Source organism: Doryrhamphus excisus, chromosome 3, assembly GCF_030265055.1.
Source record: "Doryrhamphus excisus isolate RoL2022-K1 chromosome 3, RoL_Dexc_1.0, whole genome shotgun sequence".
Lineage (NCBI taxonomy): Eukaryota > Metazoa > Chordata > Actinopteri > Syngnathiformes > Syngnathidae > Doryrhamphus > Doryrhamphus excisus.
This window is the reverse complement of record NC_080468.1, coordinates 20,248,494-20,271,612: the sequence shown is the minus strand read 5'-3', so window position 1 is coordinate 20,271,612 and position 23,119 is coordinate 20,248,494. Positions and strand designations below refer to the sequence as shown.

The 23,119-nt window shown below is 42.2% G+C and overlaps 1 protein-coding gene across 1 annotated transcript; it reads left to right on the top strand.

The window, feature by feature from the left end:
* The first annotated feature begins 526 nt into the window (after positions 1 to 526).
* On the top strand, positions 527 to 22,134 carry ppp2r5b (protein phosphatase 2, regulatory subunit B', beta). The gene is made up of 12 exons (XM_058067224.1): positions 527 to 1,140; positions 9,826 to 10,022; positions 10,116 to 10,217; positions 10,325 to 10,417; positions 10,494 to 10,624; positions 10,976 to 11,035; positions 13,488 to 13,596; positions 17,054 to 17,107; positions 17,199 to 17,369; positions 18,565 to 18,692; positions 18,809 to 18,910; positions 20,119 to 22,134. The coding sequence occupies exons 1-12, from the start codon at positions 933 to 935 to the stop codon at positions 20,339 to 20,341; spliced, it is 1,578 nt and encodes a 525-aa protein (XP_057923207.1). The 5' UTR covers positions 527 to 932; the 3' UTR covers positions 20,342 to 22,134.
* The last annotated feature ends 985 nt before the right edge of the window (positions 22,135 to 23,119 follow it).

The following is a 23,119-nucleotide window of genomic DNA, read 5'->3' as shown; positions in this document are numbered from 1 at the left end:
ACATGCCCGGCAAGAAGACCTAGAACGGTAAAGAGAACAATTAAAATGGGCAACAATGGTGGGATTTGTCAAATAATCCGAACTTCAAGCAGCAACGCGGGCATTTTAGATATCTGATCAGTCCAAAAACGGCAGTAATGTCAAAGTGTAAAACGGAAAAAAGCTGTAGCACCGAGTTAATAAAGCCTCAAATAAAAAGCAGATAAATAAATAAATAAATACATCCCATAGCGTCATCCGCAGTGTGGATGAAGCCTCTCCTCCTGCTTTGCGCCACCTTGAAGACACAGGTGGAATACACACAACATCCGGTGTTTATGTTTCACAATAAAAGACGACACGGCGAGGTATCCTTTTTGGTTCAAAAACATTTGTAATCGTTGCGTGTAAATGTGCTGTTGAGCAAGTATGTTCGAATTAAACGCAACCTGCTTTCATTGTGAGCTTTCTATTAGTTTAGCCACTTCCCAGTGCTTTATTTTGAAGGGAGGAAAGATATATTTCCGGTTTCGTCCGCCCCTGACAATGTGCGACTTGATGGTGCTCGCTGAGCCGTTGTAGGACGACCAGATAACGGATAACCGACACGGGAGCGGAACAAACACACACGGGGGGGCTGCCGTTGTGTGACAAAGGACATTTCGGGATTTTTGTGTGTGTGTTTCGTTTCATCGGCGAGCTTTTTGTTTCCTTGTTGAAGGAGGGGAGAGGCAGGACTCATCAGCGGAGCCGCGCATGACGGCGTGGTGAGGCTTGTTCCCCCGCCCTGAGAACGTCTGGAGGACATCAGGGGGGGCCACGCCAGGGCTGATTAAAAAGGAGCAAAACAGAACCCTCACCTTGCCCCCCCCCTCCCTTTCCTCCCCCTTTCCATCCTCCTCCTCCTCCATCCTCACCGGCCGAGAAGACATCGGTGGTCCAAGAGGGTCCCCATGCAGTCCCCCGCCATGGAGACGACCAAGCTGCCCCCGTCCAGCCCGTCCTCGCCCACCACAAGCTTCTCGGTGCCGTCAGCGGAGAAGGTGGACGGCTTCCCGCGGCGCTCCATGCGCAGGGTGCGCCAGAGGAGGTCCCACAGCTCGTCCCAGTTCCGGTACCAGAGCTCCCAGGTGGAGCTCACACCTCTGCCCCTCCTCAAAGGTCAGTCCAAAAAAACACCTCATCATGGACGTGGCCACTTCATTAGGTACATCTAATCGCATCCAACACTGGAGAATGCAGGGTGGACCTCCGCCAAGGCCCAGCCAGCCTCATTTAGATACTCCAACATCACACAGCATGTGGAAAAAAATGAGGACACCACATTGTGAAACTCTTCTTCTCTTCCTGAGCTTCTCCATGCAAAATTGTGAAAATTAGTCAAAATATGCAACTGTACCATGGTGCATGTGCTATTATTTTTTACACCACATGGTGGCGCTCTTATTGAACCCCAAAACTCACATTGACTTGAAATTTCTCACATCGCGCTACAAAACAACTGCTGTATCTTTACGATGCTACGCCCAATCGCCATAAAAATTCGGTACACGCTTTTAGGGGACCGACAGGCAACTTGTGTGAAATTTCAGCAAGATTGGTTGAAAAACATGGCTACCGTAAAGGAAAACTTCATTGCGGGTGCGGAGGCGTAACTAATTGTACATAAATCATTGACCATGATGACAAACTTTGAAGATATCGTTCATTTTTACTCTCGCCTGTAAATATGTCAACACGTTTTTCAAAAACCAGGTATGAGTGAAACCGTGAAATTCGATTCCCAAATTGGAGAGGGATGACTGAATTTGCCTTTAGGAGCAAAAAGAGAGCAAAGACTTCTGGCTGTCAATCAAAAGTGAAGGGAATAGCACAAAGGTAAGACAATTAAAATAAATAAATGGCAATAATAATACCTTTTCCACCATTTAAACCTACTTAACATCTTCATTCATTTTCTACCGCTTTTTCCTCACGAGGGTCGCGGAGGTGCTGGAGCCTATCCCAGCTGTCTTCAGGCGTAAGGCGGGGTACACCCTGGACTGGTCGCCAGCCAATCACAGGGCACATATAGACAAACAACCATTCACACTCACATTCATACCTATGGACAATTTGGAGTGGCCAATTAACCTAGCATGTTTTTGGAATGTGGGAGGAAACCGGAGTACCCGGAGAAAACCCACGCATGCACGGGGAGAACATGCAAACTCCACACAGAGATGCCCGAGGGTGGAATTGAACCCTGGTCTCCTAGCTGTGAGGTCTGTGCGCTAACCCCTAGACCACCGTGGTGCCGCCTACTTAACATCTAAAAGTGTTAAAAAGTTAACCAGGTTTTTGATGGTTTTAGTCAACCAAAGATTGTTTTCTCCTGAATATGTGAGTGCTAGGCACTTTTATAAATGTTTCTAAAATACATATTTAATATTTGCAGTTACGACTTCCTAATTCAAATAACATTGCTAATAACATTGCTGTTCCATCGGTGTTGTTGTTAAAGAGGTCAAAGAAATGTTTGCATTGTGACCTTGCCGCAGCCCAAATACACAGCTGCTTGCGTTTCACAACACTCTCTAAAATGGGTCATTTTTTTTTCCTCTTCCTTTTACAACATAACAATAAAAGGATCAGGAGGCAGATATGCCGTCATGCATGCACTTTATAAAATCTTAAAGACCGTCCGCCCCTTAAAACCAAACAGAAAGTGGCACTGATGAGCTCCTTAAAAAAAAGAAAAAGAAGTCGAACATGTTCTGAGGTGTCACATCCGTTTGTATGAAATCAGCTTCGCATTTAAACTTACCGTAATCTGCTCCCCTAGCGAAGTGTGTACTTTGAGTCTGTACTTTAACTGCTTCCTGTTAGCATCAGAGCTAATCTGCTAGCAGTAGCAGCCAGCCCCCGGGCGTGCTGGCCTATTAGCAATGTTTTGTATCAACTTCCCATAAAAACCTATAGTCACCAATACTTTATTAATATAGCAATTTAACAGTGAACGTCATCAAATGCATTTGATGACTTTTCACACGTTGGATTCAAGCAGGGAAAATTGTCAATATGGACCTCTGGAGTTGACGTCTTGGCATCAAAGCTAACCTGCTTGCCATCACTTGCAGCTGGAGTTAAACTTCCAACATAAATGTGCTTATTTTGCACTTTGCTCAGCAGCCCTGGGATCCACCATAATGTGCGCTTTGAGAAACAAAAGTTTGTTTGGCTACGGATGTACTTGCTTCGACAGTTTGGCCAGCCTCCAAACTTGTAGCAAGGTGAAAAATATCAGTTACTTGCCATTTTTGCCGTCCGTTGGTGGTCACGGAACGTAACTATCTGCAAAAAATTGATGTGCTAGCATTACCATTATTAGCCAGGTGCATCTAAATTGGAGATGTGACAATTAAGCGAGGATTAATTGATCAATCACTCAATGAATCAACGATGAATCGATTACCCATACAATCAACAACTATTTTAGTAATCGATTAATCGCACATATGTAAATATCTACAAATTTCAGCCTCTCAAATGTGAATATTTTTTTATTTCCTTAGTCCTCCATGAAAGCAGATCTGTTATCTTTGTGTTTTAGCCAAACAAGATATTCACACTTTGCGGACACAACCACAAACTGTAGGTGTTTGGTTCATGTGAATTTGGTCCATCTATGACATAACTGATTCATCCATTCAGTGAAACAACAAGCTTCAGTCTAATCGACTAAAAAAATGATCAAGATTGTATTTTTGTGTACATTTGTTTTACTGAAGCTATTTGAAAAACATGAATTTGTTTTTATTTTAGCAGAATATTAACTCATAAATAATAACTTATTTGCTGTGTCAGTTCTAATCTTCTATTCCTAAATAAAGAGTCGGAAATTAAGTGTTTTTCCTTTAACCAGAGTCAGTAGTTAATCAAAAAAATAATCAAGCCGATTAATCGGTTACTAAATAATCGTTAGTTGCAGCCTTTATCTGATTCTCAATTTAATCACATCAGTTTTTAGTTTCATTTAATTTCAAAACGGTCCTATGTTCTTAGTTTCACACTGTCAACACCACTCATGATGTTCCTTATGATCAGTTTGCCGTGTTTTTGGTGATCTCGTATCTGCGCGTTACGCTTGGGTGAGGCCAGCTGCTATTAGGTTACAGGCTCGCTTTCGTCTCGGATCAATTAAGAGGAGAGAGAGTGGGAGGATGTGAAAGGGTGGAGGAATGGAAGGAAGGAAGAGGAGGAAGTAAGTGGACATTAGGTTGTCAGAGCAATGCCGGGAGATATGACAGTAACTGCAAAAAAGACACTTTGCACGGGACAGTGAAAGGTTTATTTCTCAAAATGGCGACTTGTGAAGTGGCAACATGTATTATTAGAAGCACTAGATTATTTAAAGATGGGTTTAGTGCACCTTTTAATCCCTCACCATGACTCGGCCTTCCCTCGCCGTCTTTGTGTTGGTGTCCTTTTTACAAGCGTACGTCTCCACTTAGTGGTTGTTTCTTGGCCCACACAACAGTCGGAAAGATTAGCCATTAGCCACCTGATGAGTGTCCATCCCGTTGTCCAATATGAATGTCCTGTCCTGGGATAGGCACAAACATTTTAGCAGCCCTTTCCCGGTTTTTAATTACATGCTTAGCGGTGCTCAAAAGTTCCCCATCCATCGCTTAGCAAATGGAACACAATTAGCTCCGTCTCAAGGGAATTTAGTTGGATTATCTTCCAAAAAGTCATGCATTAGTAGTCAGGAGCGGTGCGTTGGTGTGCTAGCATGTCGCCCGTGTTTGTGGAATTTTTTATCAAGTTTCCCGCAAAAATGTAAGTGAAAGCATCAATCACAACATCAGAAGATTGCAAAATGTTCCAAGTCGTCAAAAAAACACCCAATTACCAGCAAATACAGGATTACATGATGTTATCACCACCATGTATCTTCTTGTTCTTCTTCCCACAGCTTTAGTTAGCTCGTCTGCATCGTTTGTTTCTGACGTAAATTCCAGGGAAAACATGTAAATTACAGCACTGGTAGATGGCAAGCTGTTGTTGGCACCGCTCTCAGAATAGCATCAAGTAAAGAGTCCTAATTACCAACAAACGTCAGTGAAATCGCTTGCTTGTTGGTGAGCGCTCATGTCAACAAACAGGTTAACTTGGTCTCCAAAGTGCCACCCGGGGGCCTTTTGCGGCCCACAGCTTGTTTTTTTATTGTCCCACGGCACTTTGGAGAAATAAAATGAAACCAAAAAACCCAGCAAAAATGGGAAAAACAGGACAAATGTAATGAGAAGAAGCTGAGGTGTCAATCTTAATGACTAATAATAAAACAAAGCTTTGGCTATATATGTATATATGTAATATATACTGTATATATTAAGCCTTTTTATAAAATTACGGCATACATAAAAATATCAAAGTGGCCCCCTGCATCCTTTCATTTTTAGTATGTGGCCCTTGGTGGAAAAACAGCAAAGTTCCTCATTTGTTTTGACAAAAACCAAAACGTACCAAATCCAAGGCTATTTTTCCAATTGGAAATAATATAAATCCAATTAATATGTTATCTTACACCAAAAATATTAACAAATAATACATTTTATCGAGGATAATTATAGTTTTACTTGCAGAAAACAATGCAAAATCACTACGGATAGACGAATGGATGGGAGTTATTTTTGGTGCGGACATGTCGTACATCCTGGCGAGATCAAATTCAATAGTGTTTGTCACCGTTTTTTATCAAATTCCAGGCAATTGCGACTTCCTTTCCGCCCCACGGCAGGTTATTATATAGATAATTATTCAGATAGTTATTTAGATTTGTTTTGGTTAGTGTCAGAACCTATGGAACAAATTAATGGCGCTAACCAAGGTTCCACAGTATTCCTTTTTATTTGAATTTCGAGATGGGACAATGAGACGCGGGGATACATAGTGGTCGTCTACGAGCATGTACCCCCGGGTTCTCTTCTGCCTTGTTTACATCCTGTCAGTGTCAAGATGGCTGACAGCAGGAGGCACCTTACAAAAACATCGCTCTTGCTGTCTCTTTTCTTTCTAATAACGAGGCCGAGTGTTTCTTTGTTGTCATGACGCAGGCGGGTCACATGACGTTGCCGTGATGAGATTACTCACTTCAAGTACTTGAAGGGTGATATTTACACCATCACGCTGCATGGCGCCTGCTACTATTCCTAACAGTCATGCCGCATTTTTCCTTCTTCATCCCCATGGAATCTGCCCCCCCGTCCCCCCTCCCCTCCCGGCTCTTCCTCTCTGCGTCACTGCATCCATGAGTGTGTTGGCTGACATGATGACGGGATGCTGACCGTCGTCTCAAACGTCTCTTCCTGCTTTCATGGAATTTGCAGCAAAGACAAGGAGGTGTAGGGATGTAGCGGGGGAAGATGGAGGGATGGGAATATGAGAGCGGGTGAACGGAGAGGGGGATGATGTCATCTTTTAACCCCTTGCATTCTTTTCTTCCTCACTCTATATTTAGATGTTGTGTGTTTGGATGCTCCTCATTTCAAATCACATCCTCCATTTTTCCCACGTTGTCCTCCTCCTCCTCCTCCTCCTTCTCAATCTCCTCCTCCTAAGGGATGAGGATTATCTTTCATTTTATGTGTGAAATAATGAGGAAGAGATGCTCCATCCGAAGCAAATATAGTGAAAAACTTTGATGTCGACACCCTTTGGATTGGCTGATGTTAATTGGCTGATGTTGACAGCTTTCTTACATGCGAAAATCATTTTTTTAAGGTTATTGATATGGCCACAGTTATATGTTGAACCTCATTGTATGTGCATGCCATGCTGCTTAGCCATAATGATGAAATTAACAATATAATCATCACACGCCACTTTGAGGTACCAACATCGCGCCCTCGCTCTATCACAGTTTTTTAAAAATGTATCAATAAATAATAAACTGAATCATCTGACAAAATAATAACATACTGCCGTGGCCATCATCCAGATAAAAGTCAGCTCTGAGCCCCCGATGTCACTTCCTGTCCATACTGTACGTCATTTAATAAGGACAATAAGGACAATGGTGGACTAGGGCTTGATGACTTGGCCTACATAGATGGTTGCCGCCATACTGTATATGGGACAGCCTGAAGTATGTACTACGTTCACAAAGACATTTAAAATGTTCTGACTCGGGTCAACTCCCACAAACATTACATAAGTAGTTTTGCCCTAATCCTGCCAAATAAAGAATAAACGGTGATTTATAAATGACAAAACCTGCTGGGATTAAAACCCAAATTACCTTCACCAAGATGTTCGTTTTTGTGTAAACTACTCAACCCTTTCCAGAAAGACATAGTTTTCAACATGTTATACTGTCCACAGTGATGAATGCATGACTCTTGATCAGAGGTGCTCATTAAGTCGATCGCGATCTACTGGTCGATCGCTGGTCGATCGCTGGTCGATCGCGGCGTGACATTAAAAAAATATCATCCCAGCATCAATGCCGTCACTTGATTGATATACAGGGCAGCCATTCAGATGACAACTGAATGTTGCCCTTCGGGCGACCAATCAAATCAAACAACGTCTCTAAGTGCAGCAGAACTTACGATGTCAGCCTATCAGCCATCCCCGTTACTTGATTGACATACAGGACAACCAGTCAGATGACAACTGAATTTTGACCTTTAGGTCACCGCTCATGCGTAAACAACGATGCAAAGTGCTAAGCTAGTCGGCGAATTGCGTCAGATTTTAAGCCCTCGCTAAAGTTTATGGTCACTAAAATGAGTGAAGGAGCTGGACCAAGTAAAAAGGCAAAAACTGGACCAAGTAAAAAGGCAAAAAACATATCACTTCCATACGGATATGGAATATTATACGGATATTATGATACGGATATTATCCATGACTGATAAACATTTGGAAGTGTGCTTGAGGCTGGCTATCAGCAGCTACTGTCCGGACTATGCATCCCTGGCTGGTTCAATTCAGTGCAAGTCATCAAAGTAAACTCAGGTAATTACAAAAAATGTTAATAGTTAATTATGTGTGTTTTGCAATATTGGCTCATTTGGTTATGTAAGGTACATCAACATACATTGTACGTACAAATAATCCTCAATACATTTGAAAATAAATAGATGTTTTGCATTTTTGTAGTGGGTAGATCATTTTGACTCGGTCATTTTAAAAGTAGCTCGCATGCTGAAAAAGTGTGAGCACCCCTGCTCTTGATTATGAAATTCCGTGATCATCAAGAATGATGATGCTTCAGATTAGTATTGTTTGGCCCCGGAATTTTGAAAGTCTGCGTTTACTGATCATTGAATCAGCATTTGTGTTCAGCACTAGCACAGTTAGTTTGGGCATTATTACTGTCCTCGTCTTTTCTCACCTCCTCAGCCTTCCAAACACACACACACACACACTTTTTTTTCATAACCCCCCCCCTTGGGCTTGTCACCTCATTCTCATCTTGTCTTCTCGGTCCCGGCAGGACAAGTCTTCATACAATTACTCCTATACCAGTGGAATGGATTAGAGTTCACCTCCACTGTCTGCACAGAAATACACACACACAAAAACACACAAAACTGCTTTTATTTACTAGATGGTATCTGGTATTTCTGTTATTTTTCACTTGTGGTGGCTTTGCTTTCTAATTTGCTTGATTTCCAACAATCTAATGATGCCGCACTGTCCACCTAATTGAATAAATAACAATAAGAGCAGTTCATGAATATATTGTGACCACTGCATTGGATTCAACATATCTCAAATGATAATGTCATGTTAGTTTTACATCCCCATTTATTGTGACTTTTCATACCTTCCCACTTGTGCAATCAATTCTTTTGGGAAAAAAAACACAGCACTTTTTCAGTTGAGAAATCATTTTTTTATGCAGGGAGGAGGTTGTCAATTCTGAGTATGATGTTTTAATCGTTGGGCACGCGGCGCCAGCAGGTTGCTTGACTATGACAAACACGCCCAGAGAATGGAGGTGGCAGGTAATGGGACTGAAATACATCATGGCTCTGGGGAGGAACGTGTCTGTGTGTGTGTGTGTGTGTGTGTGTGTGTGTGTGTGTGTGTGTGTGTCAGGAGTAATAGTCCTCTCATTCCAAGGGAAACTTTGTCTTGTCAAATCCATCTTGAAGAACTCCAACATTCAGTCCACACCAAACATGTATTGTATATATAGTTACAGAATGAATGTCATATCCATTTTGGACCCTTAATGATTGATTTATTTATTTCATTATTATAAGTTTTATGAGATTTGATCCAAAATAGATTGAAAATTTAGCATCCAATTCTTGTTCTCAAAAATGTGTGTTTTGTAATCTTTCCAGCGGTTCAAATACCAAAATTCCCAAGCTGCGGTGCAGCAAATATATAGTTTTCATCTCATGACATCTCCTTTACTGGGCTACACGGTGGTCGAGTGGTTAGCACGCAGGCCTCACAGCTAGGGGACACGGGTTCAATTCCACCCTCTGCCACCTCTGTGTGCAGTTTGCATGTTCTCTCTGTGCATGCGCGGGTTTTTTTCAACTCATATTGGTACCTGTTTATATATTTGTCAGATATACCTTTTGAGTTTTAAGTTGCTGTGTGATGAGTTTAGTGTTCTTTGTAAGATGACACTATCAGGTGGACTCTAATAACCTCCTGCAATTTCCAATGGTTTGACGAGCTCATCACGAGTTATTTGGCTCCTGTCAAAAAAAGAACCGCCTGGTCCTCACAGACCAGAATATAGTGGGTGTGGCTTACAAACCGAGATTTATGGGAAACATAAAGTGTCCACAGTTGATTTTATGAGTGTGTGTAAACGTTTGTCCTTGTGTCCAGATGCTCCCGTCGCCGAGCTCCACGAACTGTTCAGCAAGAAGCTGCAGCAGTGCTGCGTGCTCTTCGACTTTCTGGACTGCGTGGCCGACCTGAAGGGCAAGGAGATCAAACGTGCGGCTCTCAACGAGCTGGTGGAGAGCGTGGCCACCAGCAGAGGTGTCCTCACGGAGCCGCTCTACCCAGAGATCATTAAAATGGTAGGCGGGGAGCACCTCCATATCCCAGGGGGGACGCCACCGCTGCCTTTGAACTCATCTTGCCGCTATTCCACTTTCGTCTTTCACACACAGATTTCGGTGAACATCTTCCGCACTCTGCCACCGAGTGAGAATCTTGAGTTTGACCCAGAGGAGGACGAGCCCACACTGGAGGCTTCCTGGCCGCATCTTCAGGTAAAGCAGGCTACCAAAACTTTGCTCATTTCGGCACTGGCGATGAACTCGACTTTATTGTTCCAATAAACAATACAAAAACAAAACTCCTGATTCCTTTGCCTCAGTTGGTGTATGAGTTCTTTCTGCGTGTCTTGGAGAGCCCAGACTTCCAGCCCTCAGTGGCCAAACGCTATGTGGACCAGAAGTTTGTCCTGCAGGTAAATCCTCTTTCCTCTCCCACCCGGGCCGTCGGCTGTTAGCCTATCAGTGGGAATGACACTGCCGTCTGTTTAGCTCCTGGAGCTCTTTGACAGCGAGGACCCCAGGGAGAGGGAGTACCTGAAGACCATACTCCACCGCGTTTATGGAAAACTACTGGGCCTCCGAGCTTACATCCGCAAGCAGATCAACAACATCTTCCTCAGGTAGCTGCCTTTTTTTTAAAGGCCTCTAGTTATTTGTCTTCACAGTAGACACAAACAGATCGACGATAGATTTTACTCATCGTTTTACACAACATAAATATAAATAGCAGTAGCGAGGCATCATTTTGTTTTGATGCTGTAAAGGTGCACACAGGAAGTCTGAGGTCTAAGGACCTCGGAGTCTGTCTCATGTTTGGTAGACATAATGAAAGGAAAAAAGTGAGCAAAAGTGATGTCGTCCTTCTTCAGTGCAGCGATGTGTCTTTTTGTACAGTATTTACAATTTATGGGCATGCACAAGACCACGCCGGTACTGTTTTCATTGTCTGCATGATGTGTGATGCTCTCCAGGTTCATATATGAAACTGAGCACTTCAATGGAGTCGCGGAGCTGCTGGAGATCCTCGGCAGGTGAGTCTAAAATGCATCATCACATCATACATGAAAAACCAGACCCCTTTTATGTTTTGGTTTCAAGCCTTTCTACTTGAATGAATGTTTATCTTGACGTCAACTCATGAAATCCTTTAAGATTCCCGTTTGGACAGCTGGCCAAATAACTTGTAAACATCCGAGTGTATGAATATTTCAAATGCATATTTCAAGCTGAATATTTAAAAGACCGACAGGTTGGAAAACAGACATTTTTGGTGTGAAATGTGTGAGTTTGGAGGCACTTGTAACACATGTGCTCGTCCTGTGTTACTACATTGTTGTTGTTGTTTTTAACTTTAATAATAATAGTAATAAGACACAAAGAGATAGAGAAATCTGCAAATGTTTGAATGAGCATTATAATAAATACAGGAGATTGGGGATGTGTGCAGAGGGATGAAGGTCGAGGATGACTCCTGCGTTGAGAGGGGAAAAAAAACTTGTTAGCGGATGAGGGAAGGAAGGAGGGAGTTAGGGAGTTGGAGATGAGTCACAATCGAAGCCGAGGAAGATGCGGAAGAGGAGAGAGAGAGGCTGGCATTCATGATGCTGGTAACAGAGGTATTTATAGCTCCGCCCACACCGACTAAAAGGACAGGGATGAGCGAGGGAGGACACACTGGATGAACGAGTGGGAAAAGAAGACAGATTAGAATGCCGAGATCCTACCGGGGGGGGAAAAAATACCCAGCAATAATGTGAATGATGCTGACGGAGCTTCGGGCGACGTTCAGCACCCACTCACTGCCTGGCTAACACTTGGTTAGCTTTCTGACACACTTTGAGCACGTCACGCCATCCCACTCACAAACATACGCACTCAAGTGAAGGCCCTCAACTGTAATAATTAAAAATAACCCGTTTGTTTTTTGTATTTGAAAAGGTATTATTTAAAATTAATATTTTATTAATAATAATAATAATAATAGTATATGCAGTGTTTCCTAATGTATTTGTGATGGCAGGGGATGGATGATGTTATAGTCTAATTTGCATTAGACATTAGACATGTCATTTTACGTTAAAAGGCTTCCTTGCCTTATTTTTTATTGGAATATTTTTCAATTGTTGCTGACTTTTTGGGTTACTTCTACAACAGGGGTGGGCAAACTACGGCCCGGGGGCCACATCCGGCCCGCCAAGTGTTTGAATATGGCCCGCCTGTTCTTTCCAAAGTATTTCATTTAAACTCAACATACAACCTGGCATCACGGCTTGAGCCAGCCTTTTGATGGTGGAAGTAGCTGTTTTATCAATTTTGTTATTTGATGTGGTCTGTTGTTTACAAAATTCATTCATTCATTCATTTTCTACCGCTTATCCTCACTGGGCTCCAAAACGATTGTTTGTCTATATGTGCCCTGTGATTGGCTAGCAACCAGTCCAGGGTGTACCCCGCTTCTCACCCGAAGACAGCTGTTTACAAAATGCTTCTGAAAAAAGGGACACAAACACATAATAATAAAAATAACAATAATAATAATAAAATAATAATAATAATAATTCATTCATTCATTCATTTTCTACCGCTTTTTCCCACGAGGGTTGCGGGGGATGCTGGAGCCTATCCCAGCTGTCTATGGGCGAGAAGCGGGGTACAACCTGGACTAGTCGCCAACCAATCACAGGGCACATATAGACAAACAACCATTCACACTCACATTCATACCTATGGACAATTTGGAGTCGCTAATTAACCTAGCATGTTTTTGGAATGTGGGAGGAAACCGGAGTACCCGGAGAAAACCCACGCATGCACGGGGAGAACATGCAAACTCCACACAGAAATGGCCGAGGGTGGAATTGAACCCTGGTCGCCTCGCTGTGAGGTCTGTGCGCTAACCTAATAATAATAATAAATGTAATTTATAACGCACTTTACATCAAATAAGTGATCTCAAAGTGCACATATAGCAGATTGCATGACACTTTTACTTGTAAAAATGGACTGTTATTTGTAAAATACTATAGAATCTGGCCCCCCCTGTCAATTTTGTTAAATCAATGCGGCCCGCGAGTCAAAAAGTTTGCCCACCCCTGTTCCACAATGTGCCACAGGCCCATTAAAAAACTGTCATGGTAGTGACTGCATGGCGCAACTTACACTTTAAATGCATACCGACTGGGAATTTGGAGCGGCATTACAATGCATACTGCCAACTAACAGGAAGCACCAATCCCATTCATGACAGCTCAAATACCATAAATACATCAATTGAGATAGGAATTAGTGTAATACAGTCTAATAAATGTTATTTTTATAACATGCATATAGACACCCCAGGCCTAAAGGATGGTTAAAGTTGTCGTTAGTGTGCCAAAGTCCATGTACACATGTTCTATTCCATCTGTTTTAAGGAAATGGAAGCATGCATTTTAATGACCAGTCTCCAAACGTATATATGCTAATCACTCATTGTCATTCCAGCATCATAAACGGCTTCGCTCAGCCTCTGAAGGCCGAACACAAGCAGTTCCTGGTGAGGGTTCTCATCCCTCTGCACACGGCAAAGTCCCTCTCTATATTTCACGCACAGGTAAGTCACACTAACCATTTTACTATTTACAAAATACATTACCTTGATGTCTGGCATGTGGTACTTTATTATTTTTTCTTTCTTTTTCTTCATGTTTTTTTTCTTGTGTTATGCCCGGCATTCATATATTAACCACAAGCCGCCACTAGACGGCGGAATTGAGTCACAGATCATAAATCCACGAGTGTTTCTTTGTGTTTCCGTTGTGTAGGCAATGCAAAACACAAGTGAAATGCCACTGCAGCACTTTTTAATCATCTCAATAACAGCCCTCAGACTGGTTTTATGGAGACAAGTGTGTCATCTGCAATGAAACAGAGAGTAGATGTTCCCACGGGGGGGTGGAATTCTGGAAAGTCGCTTGAATATCAGTGATGTGATGGAACTGGGAATAATTGTCCATATATATATATATATATATATATATATATATATATATATATATATATATATATATATATATATATATATATATATATATATACAACTAGCTTCACATACCTTTATATGAACATACAAGTGTTCCGATTAGAATGCTAGTGTGTACAGAACTCATTCATAAGTCAGAAGTTATTCATAAATTAACCCCTAAGTTGCTCACACTGTATGCAGAACTCATGAAGGACACATAAAATATGTTAATAAAATGATTAAACACAATTTTTAAATGGAAAAAGTAATAATATTAAAAGAAAAAACAACTTTTATTCCAGTGGCTGTCTTGTACACCGGAAAGGGCGTTGCAAGGGAGGGAGAGAAAGGCTTATGAAAGGCTTATTTGGAGAAGGAGGTCTCAATAATGAGACCACGACACTGCTTAGTCATCACGGAGCAGATCCTGTCACATGGTTATGTATATAATATTAGTACAGGCCTGCCAACATGTACTGTATGAATTTATATATAATATATAAATATATGCTTTCATACTTCTCTCCATTTTATTGCATTTTGCTGGTTTGAGTATTGAGTTTAGTCTGTATAGTCCAGATAAATAAATAGATATTAGCAGTTATTAGCAAAAAGATTTCTGTCCCCCAGTGGGGGCATGACAAAAAATAATGAACATAAAATAATGTGGTCAATTATGGTCGCCGTTTGACCACGTCTGATTTTACTTCACTTTCATTTTCTTTGATGCATTGCGATGAGAAGAGTGTGCCTCAAGCTTCGGAGACATAATGAAGGGAAAACTTTGCACAGGTCCAAATCTTCTGAATTACACCTTGCATCCTGTCACAAAGCCAAGTTAAAGAGGTGTTGACATCAAATCATAAAAAGTGCTCCGTTTCTTAGCTGCCGTCTGTGTTTTTGATCTTCCTACGCCACCGTTGCTTCCTCAATGAACGTCTGCCCTGTGTGCCACCCGACACCTGTAAATTGCACGTTATTAAAAGTGTGTCTGTCTCCATAATCCGTCGCCTGACAACGACCTCCCGCTCTCTCAAAAGGCCGCCTTGGCAACAGAACCCCAGCGTCATGTTTACCCCGCTGAGGCTTAATGCTGACTAAGACTTAAATGAATAATTACCTTTTAAATAGCTTGACCCATCAGCACGGTTATTCTAATCCTTCTGGAATCAAGGCGGCTTCCCTTCTTTCTCTTCGGACTTTTTTTTTTTTTTTAAATTTTAGCTGAAGGTAAAGCTCAGCAGAGAAAGAAGGCGATGAGCAAATTGTACCTGGTCATAGACACACCGTTTTTTTACATGTTCATGCATTCACACAGCAGTGAAGGAACATTTAGACTTCAACGTGTTTGTGTAGTGAGGGTCCGTGTAAGAAAAACTGTGAATGACCCATCGTTGACCCGTCACAATAAAAATGGTCTTATTTTTAATGACGCCATTTGCCAATTGATGTGGAAGTCATAAAAAGAGTCGATAGTAGTCATTATGTCAAGGTGCTGTCAAGTCTGTCTTTTTAGATTACCCTCAGGGGAATCTTGTGTGTGTGTTTGTGACATCAGTCCTTCCGAAGAAAACACAAGCACACACAACCCCTGTCGCCACGGTGCTCACTCGCAAACACAAGGAAGGACGCAACGGAGGGATGAACGCAATGATGAATGGATTTCTTACTGTAAGCAATTCATTCATTCATTCGCATGCTGGAGCCTATCCCAGCTGTCTTCCTTGGATCGAAAGGCGGGGTACACACTGGACTGGTGGCCAGCCAATCACAGGACACATATAGACAAACAACCATTCACACTCACATTCATACCTATGGACAATTTGGAGTCGACAATTAAACTAGCATGTTTTTGGAATGTGGGAGGAAACCGGAGTACATGCAAACTCCACACAGAGATGGAATTGAACTCGGGTCTCCTGCGCGCTAACCACTCATCCGCCGTGCAGCCTACTGTAAGCCAGTGATTCTCAATTATTTTCTGCCACGCCCCCACTGGGGGACAGATTTGAAAGACAAACTGATTAATATTGAAGACTGAAGCCAAAACTCATTCATTCATTTTCTACCGCTTTTTCCTCACGAGGGTCGCGGGGCTGCTGGAGCCTATCCCAGCTGTCTTTGGGCGAGAGGCGGGGTACACCAGCCAATCACAGGGCACATATAGACAAACAACCATTCACACTCACATTCATACCTATGGACAATTTGGAGTCGCCAATTAACCTAGCATGTTTTTGGAATGTGGGAGGAAACCGGAATACCCGGAGAAAACCCACGCATGCACGGGGAGAACATGGAAATCACACAGAGATGGTCGAGGAATTGAACCCTGGTCTCCTCGCTGTGAGGTCTGCGCGCTAACCACTCGACCGCCGTGCCGCCCCGAAGCCAAAACTGAAACCAGCAAAAATGCTACAAAATGGAGAGCAGCGAAACACAAGCGTATTCAGGAGTCAAACTGCACCCTGAGTACAACAGATTCAAACATGTTGGCAGGTCTGCACTGATATTGAAAGTCCCCCCCTGACAGTCCACCGCGCCCTCCCCAGGGGGCACCGCCCCGCTACTTGAGAAGCACTGCTACAAGCTAACTCTTCTACTCCTGAGCCGCTGCACGTACGAATGGGAATGTGGCAAAACGTGCAGCCCAATTGTGTTGCCTGTATTTTTCTGATACACCACATGTTGGCGCTGTTATCACACCATAAATCGGATTGACTTGAAATTTCTCAGACAGCTCAACACGTGCTACAAAACACCCACTGTAACTTTAGCGTGGTAAGCCCAATCGCCATAAAATTTGATGCATACCATTATTTAAATTAATTTAAACACGATAGGCTGGAAAAGAAGGCCGCCATCATGCAAGGACTACTAAGTGTCAAAAAGTCATTGAGCATTTGTGAAATTATTATAAAACGTTGTTTGAAAAATGCAAGTTTCAAAACTTCATCCAGCTCACATTCACCACACAAAAATAACCCTCATTTTGGACTGACCTTGCTAAATAATATTTTCTTTATGCGTTCTCCTTTCACAGATGGCATACTGCGTGGTGCAGTTCATGGAGAAAGACGCCACCGTGACTGAATATGTACGTCTACGCAGGTTTTTGCTTCTTATCTAAACCCTGACAATGTTTAGAATACGTCAGCTGACCCGTCATGCGTTCTTTTTCACGTCAGATCATCCGAGGGCTGCTGAAATACTGGCCAAAGACGTGCACGCAGAAGGAGGTGATGTTCCTGGGTGAGATCGAGGAGATCCTGGACGTCATCGAGCCATCTCAGTTCATCAGGGTTCAGGAGCCGCTCTTCAAGCAGATCGCAGGCTGCATCGCCAGCCCTCACTTCCAGGTGAAATGCCACGTCGTCTTTATGTCACAAGCTGTACACTGACTACCTTAAAGTGCATCCGAGTTCACTTGGGAAGATGTAGCAGAAACATTTGTTGAAATGTGAGGTCTGGACTTTTAAAGTAATCCCAGTTAATTGGTTCCAGACCCAACAGTCATCAGTGAATTTCCGTGAAATAGGAATTCTTATTTATAAATGGAATATATTTGTAGTTAGAGCATATAAAAACCGTTTATGACATTTTAACATTAATAGAGCCCTATAGATATATGCTAACATGCTATGGTAGACAAAATAAACGTGTTGCTTTAAACGTGTATAAGGTGTAGGTACCTTAGTGCTGGACTGGTAGGAAGTGACATTGGGAGTTCAGAGTTGAGTTTTAGCTTCATGTGAGCTTTTATTTTATTATTGTGCTAGTGAAATACAGTAAACCTCGGATATATCGGACTCGGATATATCGGAAATTCGCTCACAACAGACAGATAAAAAAGAACCGATTTTTCTGTAATGCATTTCCAATAAAAATTCATTGCATATATCGGATTTTTTATAACGGATTTCGCCTATTTCGGACAAAATCTCCAGTCCCGTTCCAATGCATTTCCATTAAATTTCCCTCGCGTATATCGGATGGCCGCATCGTGGCGCTCCGATTCGCCGAATCGTGACAGGCCGCTATACGACGTCATTTGCAGCGTTTGCAGCGTTGCCTGCGCGTCCAGGTACATTGGAAACATAGTCAAGGAAGTGCCTTTTTATAACGGATAAAATCCCATTTACGCATATACCGGATATAAATCCGATATATGCGTAAAACGGACATTTTCCGGTATACGCATATAACGGATTTCGCTTATATCAGACAAAACCAGTGGGAACAATTGAATCCGATATATCCGAGGTTTACTGTAGTTCAAACCTCCAATTAAAGCCTGTTGTTTTGGCGATCACGTCTGGTGTTTGTGTCTCGCCAAGCAATACTTGCAAACATTACTGACACCTAGTGGCCAGTGTCCAATACAACCTTTCAGTCACACTGTCGTTGAATTGAAAAAAATACATGAAATCTACTTTGATATGCAAATTTGTTGACCAATAATAGGCCGTATTAAACAAAGTAGCAATGGAGAACTGTACTGCATATCCCAAGCACGTTGACTTATTCAATATTCTGTTCATACGTGTGCTTTAGGTGGCCGAGCGTGCCCTCTACTTCTGGAATAACGAGTACATACTGAGTCTGATCGAGGAGAACTGTCAAGTCATCCTGCCGTTGGTCTTCGCCACCCTCTACAGAGTCTCCAAGGAGCACTGGAACCCGTAGGTGGCCCCCGTTTGGCTTTAACGCCTTGCTGTGTTGTCGTTGTGTGCTAAAATACGTGATGGAGCTCGATCACAGCTCAGCAAGCGCTGACATTCCAGCTGTTCCCCTGCAGAACCATCGTGTCTCTGATCTTTAATGTGCTGAAGACCTTCATGAAGATGAACAGCACTTTGTTTGAAGACCTCACCGCCTCCTACAAAGCAGAGAAACAGAAGTGAGTGCGTGTGGATGGCTCAGAACTTGCATTGGATGTGTGTTGTCCTTGATGGTCTGAGTAAGCCATCGTTTTGTGTGTCTGTACCTTTAAGGCTATTGACCCATGGAGCTGTGTTTGTCTCTCTATTGTGCACTCTGTCCGCTTTTTACATAAACACTGCAACTCGGCACTTATCCAACCTAATAGATGCCATATATCACATACAACAACATAACATTACAGAGTGGGAGAGGAGGACGTCCACATTAGCAACACAAGGATAGCAATGTGAGCTACTGTGCTAACATTACACTGACATATTAACAGCAACATCATGCTAGGTTAACCTGGTCACTGTTCACTGTTCACTGAACTGTTCGCAAAGCTGTATTTTAAAGGGGACCTATTATGCTAATTTTTTGACCCCTTGTATTGAGTCATGGTCTCCTATAGAGCAGCTGCACACAATAACCCGCACAAAAAACTCTCAAGATTTTGCAGAATCTGTACCTATTCCAGCTTTATTTCCTTTGATTTGTGTTTCCTTGCAAAATGGTCTGTTTTAATTTATTCCACCCATGGCCCGCCTCCAGGCATGCCCACTCCCCTGTGATTGGTCACATGCCCAAAGTGCTTCCTAACTATGAACCATATCAGGAAGTCCGCCCCTCTGTGACATCACAAAGGGGCAGTTTTACCACGCCTTTTGAAACCAAGCGTTTTGAGCCATCCCAAACTTCTGTCAGGGTTCATTTCCAGGGCTTTGGCATCGTTTAACACGAGAATACAACATTCTAAGGTCACCTTGAGATGTGTAGAGAAGCCTGTTTTGTTTACAAAGTGGTGGGTGTATACACAGGAATGGCTCATCTCGCTATGGCAGGGGTGTTCAAAGTGTGGCCTGTGGGCCATTTGTGGCCTATCTATTTTAGATCTGAGCATATTTACATGTGTTGCTTTAGAAAATATCAAAGTGCCCTTGCATCAGTTTGGACACCCCTGAGCTAAGGGTGGGTCAGTGGTACCATGACCATGAAGAAAGAGCTTTTTCCTTATTGATTTCAGAATTGAGTGTGTGAGGGCCTCTTCTCTCAAAAAGTGGAGCAAACTAGGAAGGAAGACGATAAATGTTCTCACATTTGATACTCACAAAAAGGCTCTGGCGTCATTAAAGAGTGACATAATCGAGGACCCTTTAATAAAGTGCCCCCCTGCGCCTTCCCCAGGGAGATGAAGCGGGAGAGGGAGCGTGCTGAGCTGTGGCGAGGCCTGGAGGAGCACCAGGAGCGCTGGCTACAGATGCTGACCGAGGCCGCCCGCAACCAGCGCAACCTCCAGGATCGAGGTGAGAGGGAGGATGCGCCGCCTCGCACGTCCCCGCAGGCGGCCCGCGCCGACCTGCCTGAGGCCCAGCCCGGCAGGGGTGGCCCGGGTGAGAGCGCCACCTAGGTGCAGGCGTGGAGGCGGTGCTCAAACACTTCAGTCAGAAAACGGTACAGTGGAACCCAATGAAGTCAGTCCTGCTTATGTCGACAACCTGTCTATGTCACGTCCCGGTCGACTGTTTTGTTATCGCAAAAAAGCACCCGCTTAAGTTGATGTCGACATAAAATTGACCCAAAATAATCATTTCTATGATAAATGGGTCCGACAAATGTAGTAGTGTTGTTACCTCATCATTATTGGTAAACCATGTAAACCAGTAACAAACCTACTGTCTAGTTGCACAGTGACTTCCTTCCGTCGGAAGAAAACTGTTCCCATGTATGAAAGCTTTATTGTCAATGTCGTGTAGACATACGATTAAATTATCACGTATAATTAAGTATATCAAGTATATGAGAATCAAATTAAAAATCTACAAAGTCGGAAAAACATGTCAACAAACAAATATCCTTCATCATCCACTCTTCTTCCATTCTCTATGGACGAAGTCACAAATAAATGGCTTCGATTATGTCGACAACCTTCTGATGTCGATGTCCATCGGCCATTCCAGTGGGCGTCGACATAAGCGGGTTCCACTGTACAAAGCGAATCGATATTTTAGTGTTCGTGTTTCTTTTTCACATTGTCTTAAAAGGTACTTTATATCGATTGTTTTTGTATTCTGAGAAAAAAACAAACCTGATACTGAAACTTTATTTTCTATTCGATAAGGAAATGTAATTTTGTTTGAAGACAAGGGTCAGGTTTGTGTGTGTTCATGTGTGTGTGTGTGTGTGTGTGTGTGTGTGTGTGTGTGTGAAACATTGTTTACATGAGAATGTATCATTAAACAAAACGATTGTTAATGACCTACCTTTTAACCAAATAAGTCAAGTTTCGGAATCCAAGCGTCAAGAAATATAATTAGCGTGTTCCAGTTTACAGACACAATGAAGTTTATGCTGAATTTTCCATTTTATTTTATTTTATTTTATTTTATTTTATTTTATTTTATTTTATTTTATTTTATTTTATTTTATTTTATTTTATTTTATTTTATTTTATTTTATTTTATTTTATTTTATTTTATTTTATTTTATTTTATTTTATTTTATTTTATTTTATTTAGCGCTTTGTTTTGGACTGCAGAGAGTGGGGACCTACCTTCTTATTTAAAAGAATAATAATAATAATGCTCATCGCCCCCTGGTGGCTGGAAGGTTTATTTAATGCTGCTGATACGCTTAAACTAGCCCCCCCCCCCCCCCCCAAAAAAAAAACAAAAAAACAAATGAGGCAAAACAAATCAAATACATTTTTTGGTGATTGTTTTACATTCCAATTTGATTGTTCTCCTCAACTGCAACTCTGTGTGTGTTTGTGAGTGTGAGTGTGTGTGTGTGCGCGCACGTGTGTATTCACATCCATCTCACTCCTTCATTGCCCCCCTTATGGCGGCTTTTATCACAAAGGAGTGGGGGAAGAGGCGGGGGATGTTGCAGGCCGAGGAAAGTCCTAGATGTAGACGTGCTAGAACGGCAATAAGTCAGTCGGCGCCGTGCGAGTGTCGTTCCAAATGCATTCTAACGTAGCAATTTCACTCAAACTCCTAGATTTGCACTGTCCTGATGCCCGACGAGTCTGTGGTTGTTGTCTTCTTCAAGATGAAAAAACTTGTTTCATGACAATAAGAGATCTTCTTCTGAGAGGAAGCTGATGTATATTTTGGGCGGGTGTTTTTAAGTTGAATGTAGAAAGGATTACTGTAAGTAACGTTAGACTGGAAAGGGATCGGGAGGGGGGGGACATTAACTATGTGCTAAAAATGAAACTTCACATTGTTAAAACAACTCGTGAGTCTGAGCTTTTTTTGTGTGTCATCTTCATGCCTCTTTTTTGGGTGAGCAAACTTAAATAGTTACACTATTGAATACAGCAGAACCTTGATTTCCGTCATTTCATGAAGGGGATAAATGAACATATTAGGTTACTTTTACCTTCATTGAAGACATGGTGGTGGTTGATCTCGTTGCCACAGCGTGTCTTTGGGAACAGTCACGTCTTCAATGAAGGTAAATTCACCTTAAATGTTCATTGTGCCTTTGATTGATAATTTATATGCATTTAGAATTGTTTTATGCATGTCAAACTATAAAACATTTTTGAGAGTGCACCAGCTGCAGTTGCAAGTTGCCAGCTAGCTCGGATGCTAACAGGGACGAATGTTTTTGTAATGACAAATGCATTCAGAACACATTTTGGGCTCACAACAAGACGCATTGCATATCATAGTATGACAATGCACAAAAATTGTGTCGTAAATTGTTGACTCTAACCGAAATACCGAGGCGGCTGCTAACCGAGATTCCACTTTATAGTATATTAGAAATGTTCGATATTGTCCAGGACTTCTTTTCCAATACCGATATCAATCAATGCTATGTAGATCTTCCCTCCTACTGATGTCACGTGACATCTTGTGTAATGATTGAACACATTATGCTTCTTTTACCATGACTCACTAAATGCATTTCACAAATAAACACCATTTGTGCAAAATAAAACAAGAACTGCAATGTAAATTATAGAAACTTAATAGGAAATCTGCAGGTTTAATTAATCTGCCGTCTTGCACGACTGATAAGGGCTGGTTAGGCTAGGCTTAAGGTGTGATATTAAACTCCCAAATATTGAAAGAAGACGCTGTATACTTCCCTTTACTCATAATCAGCACCACACAATCATTGCTGATTGCATATTTACCATCCAAAGGCAAAACGTGGAAATAATTCCAGACTG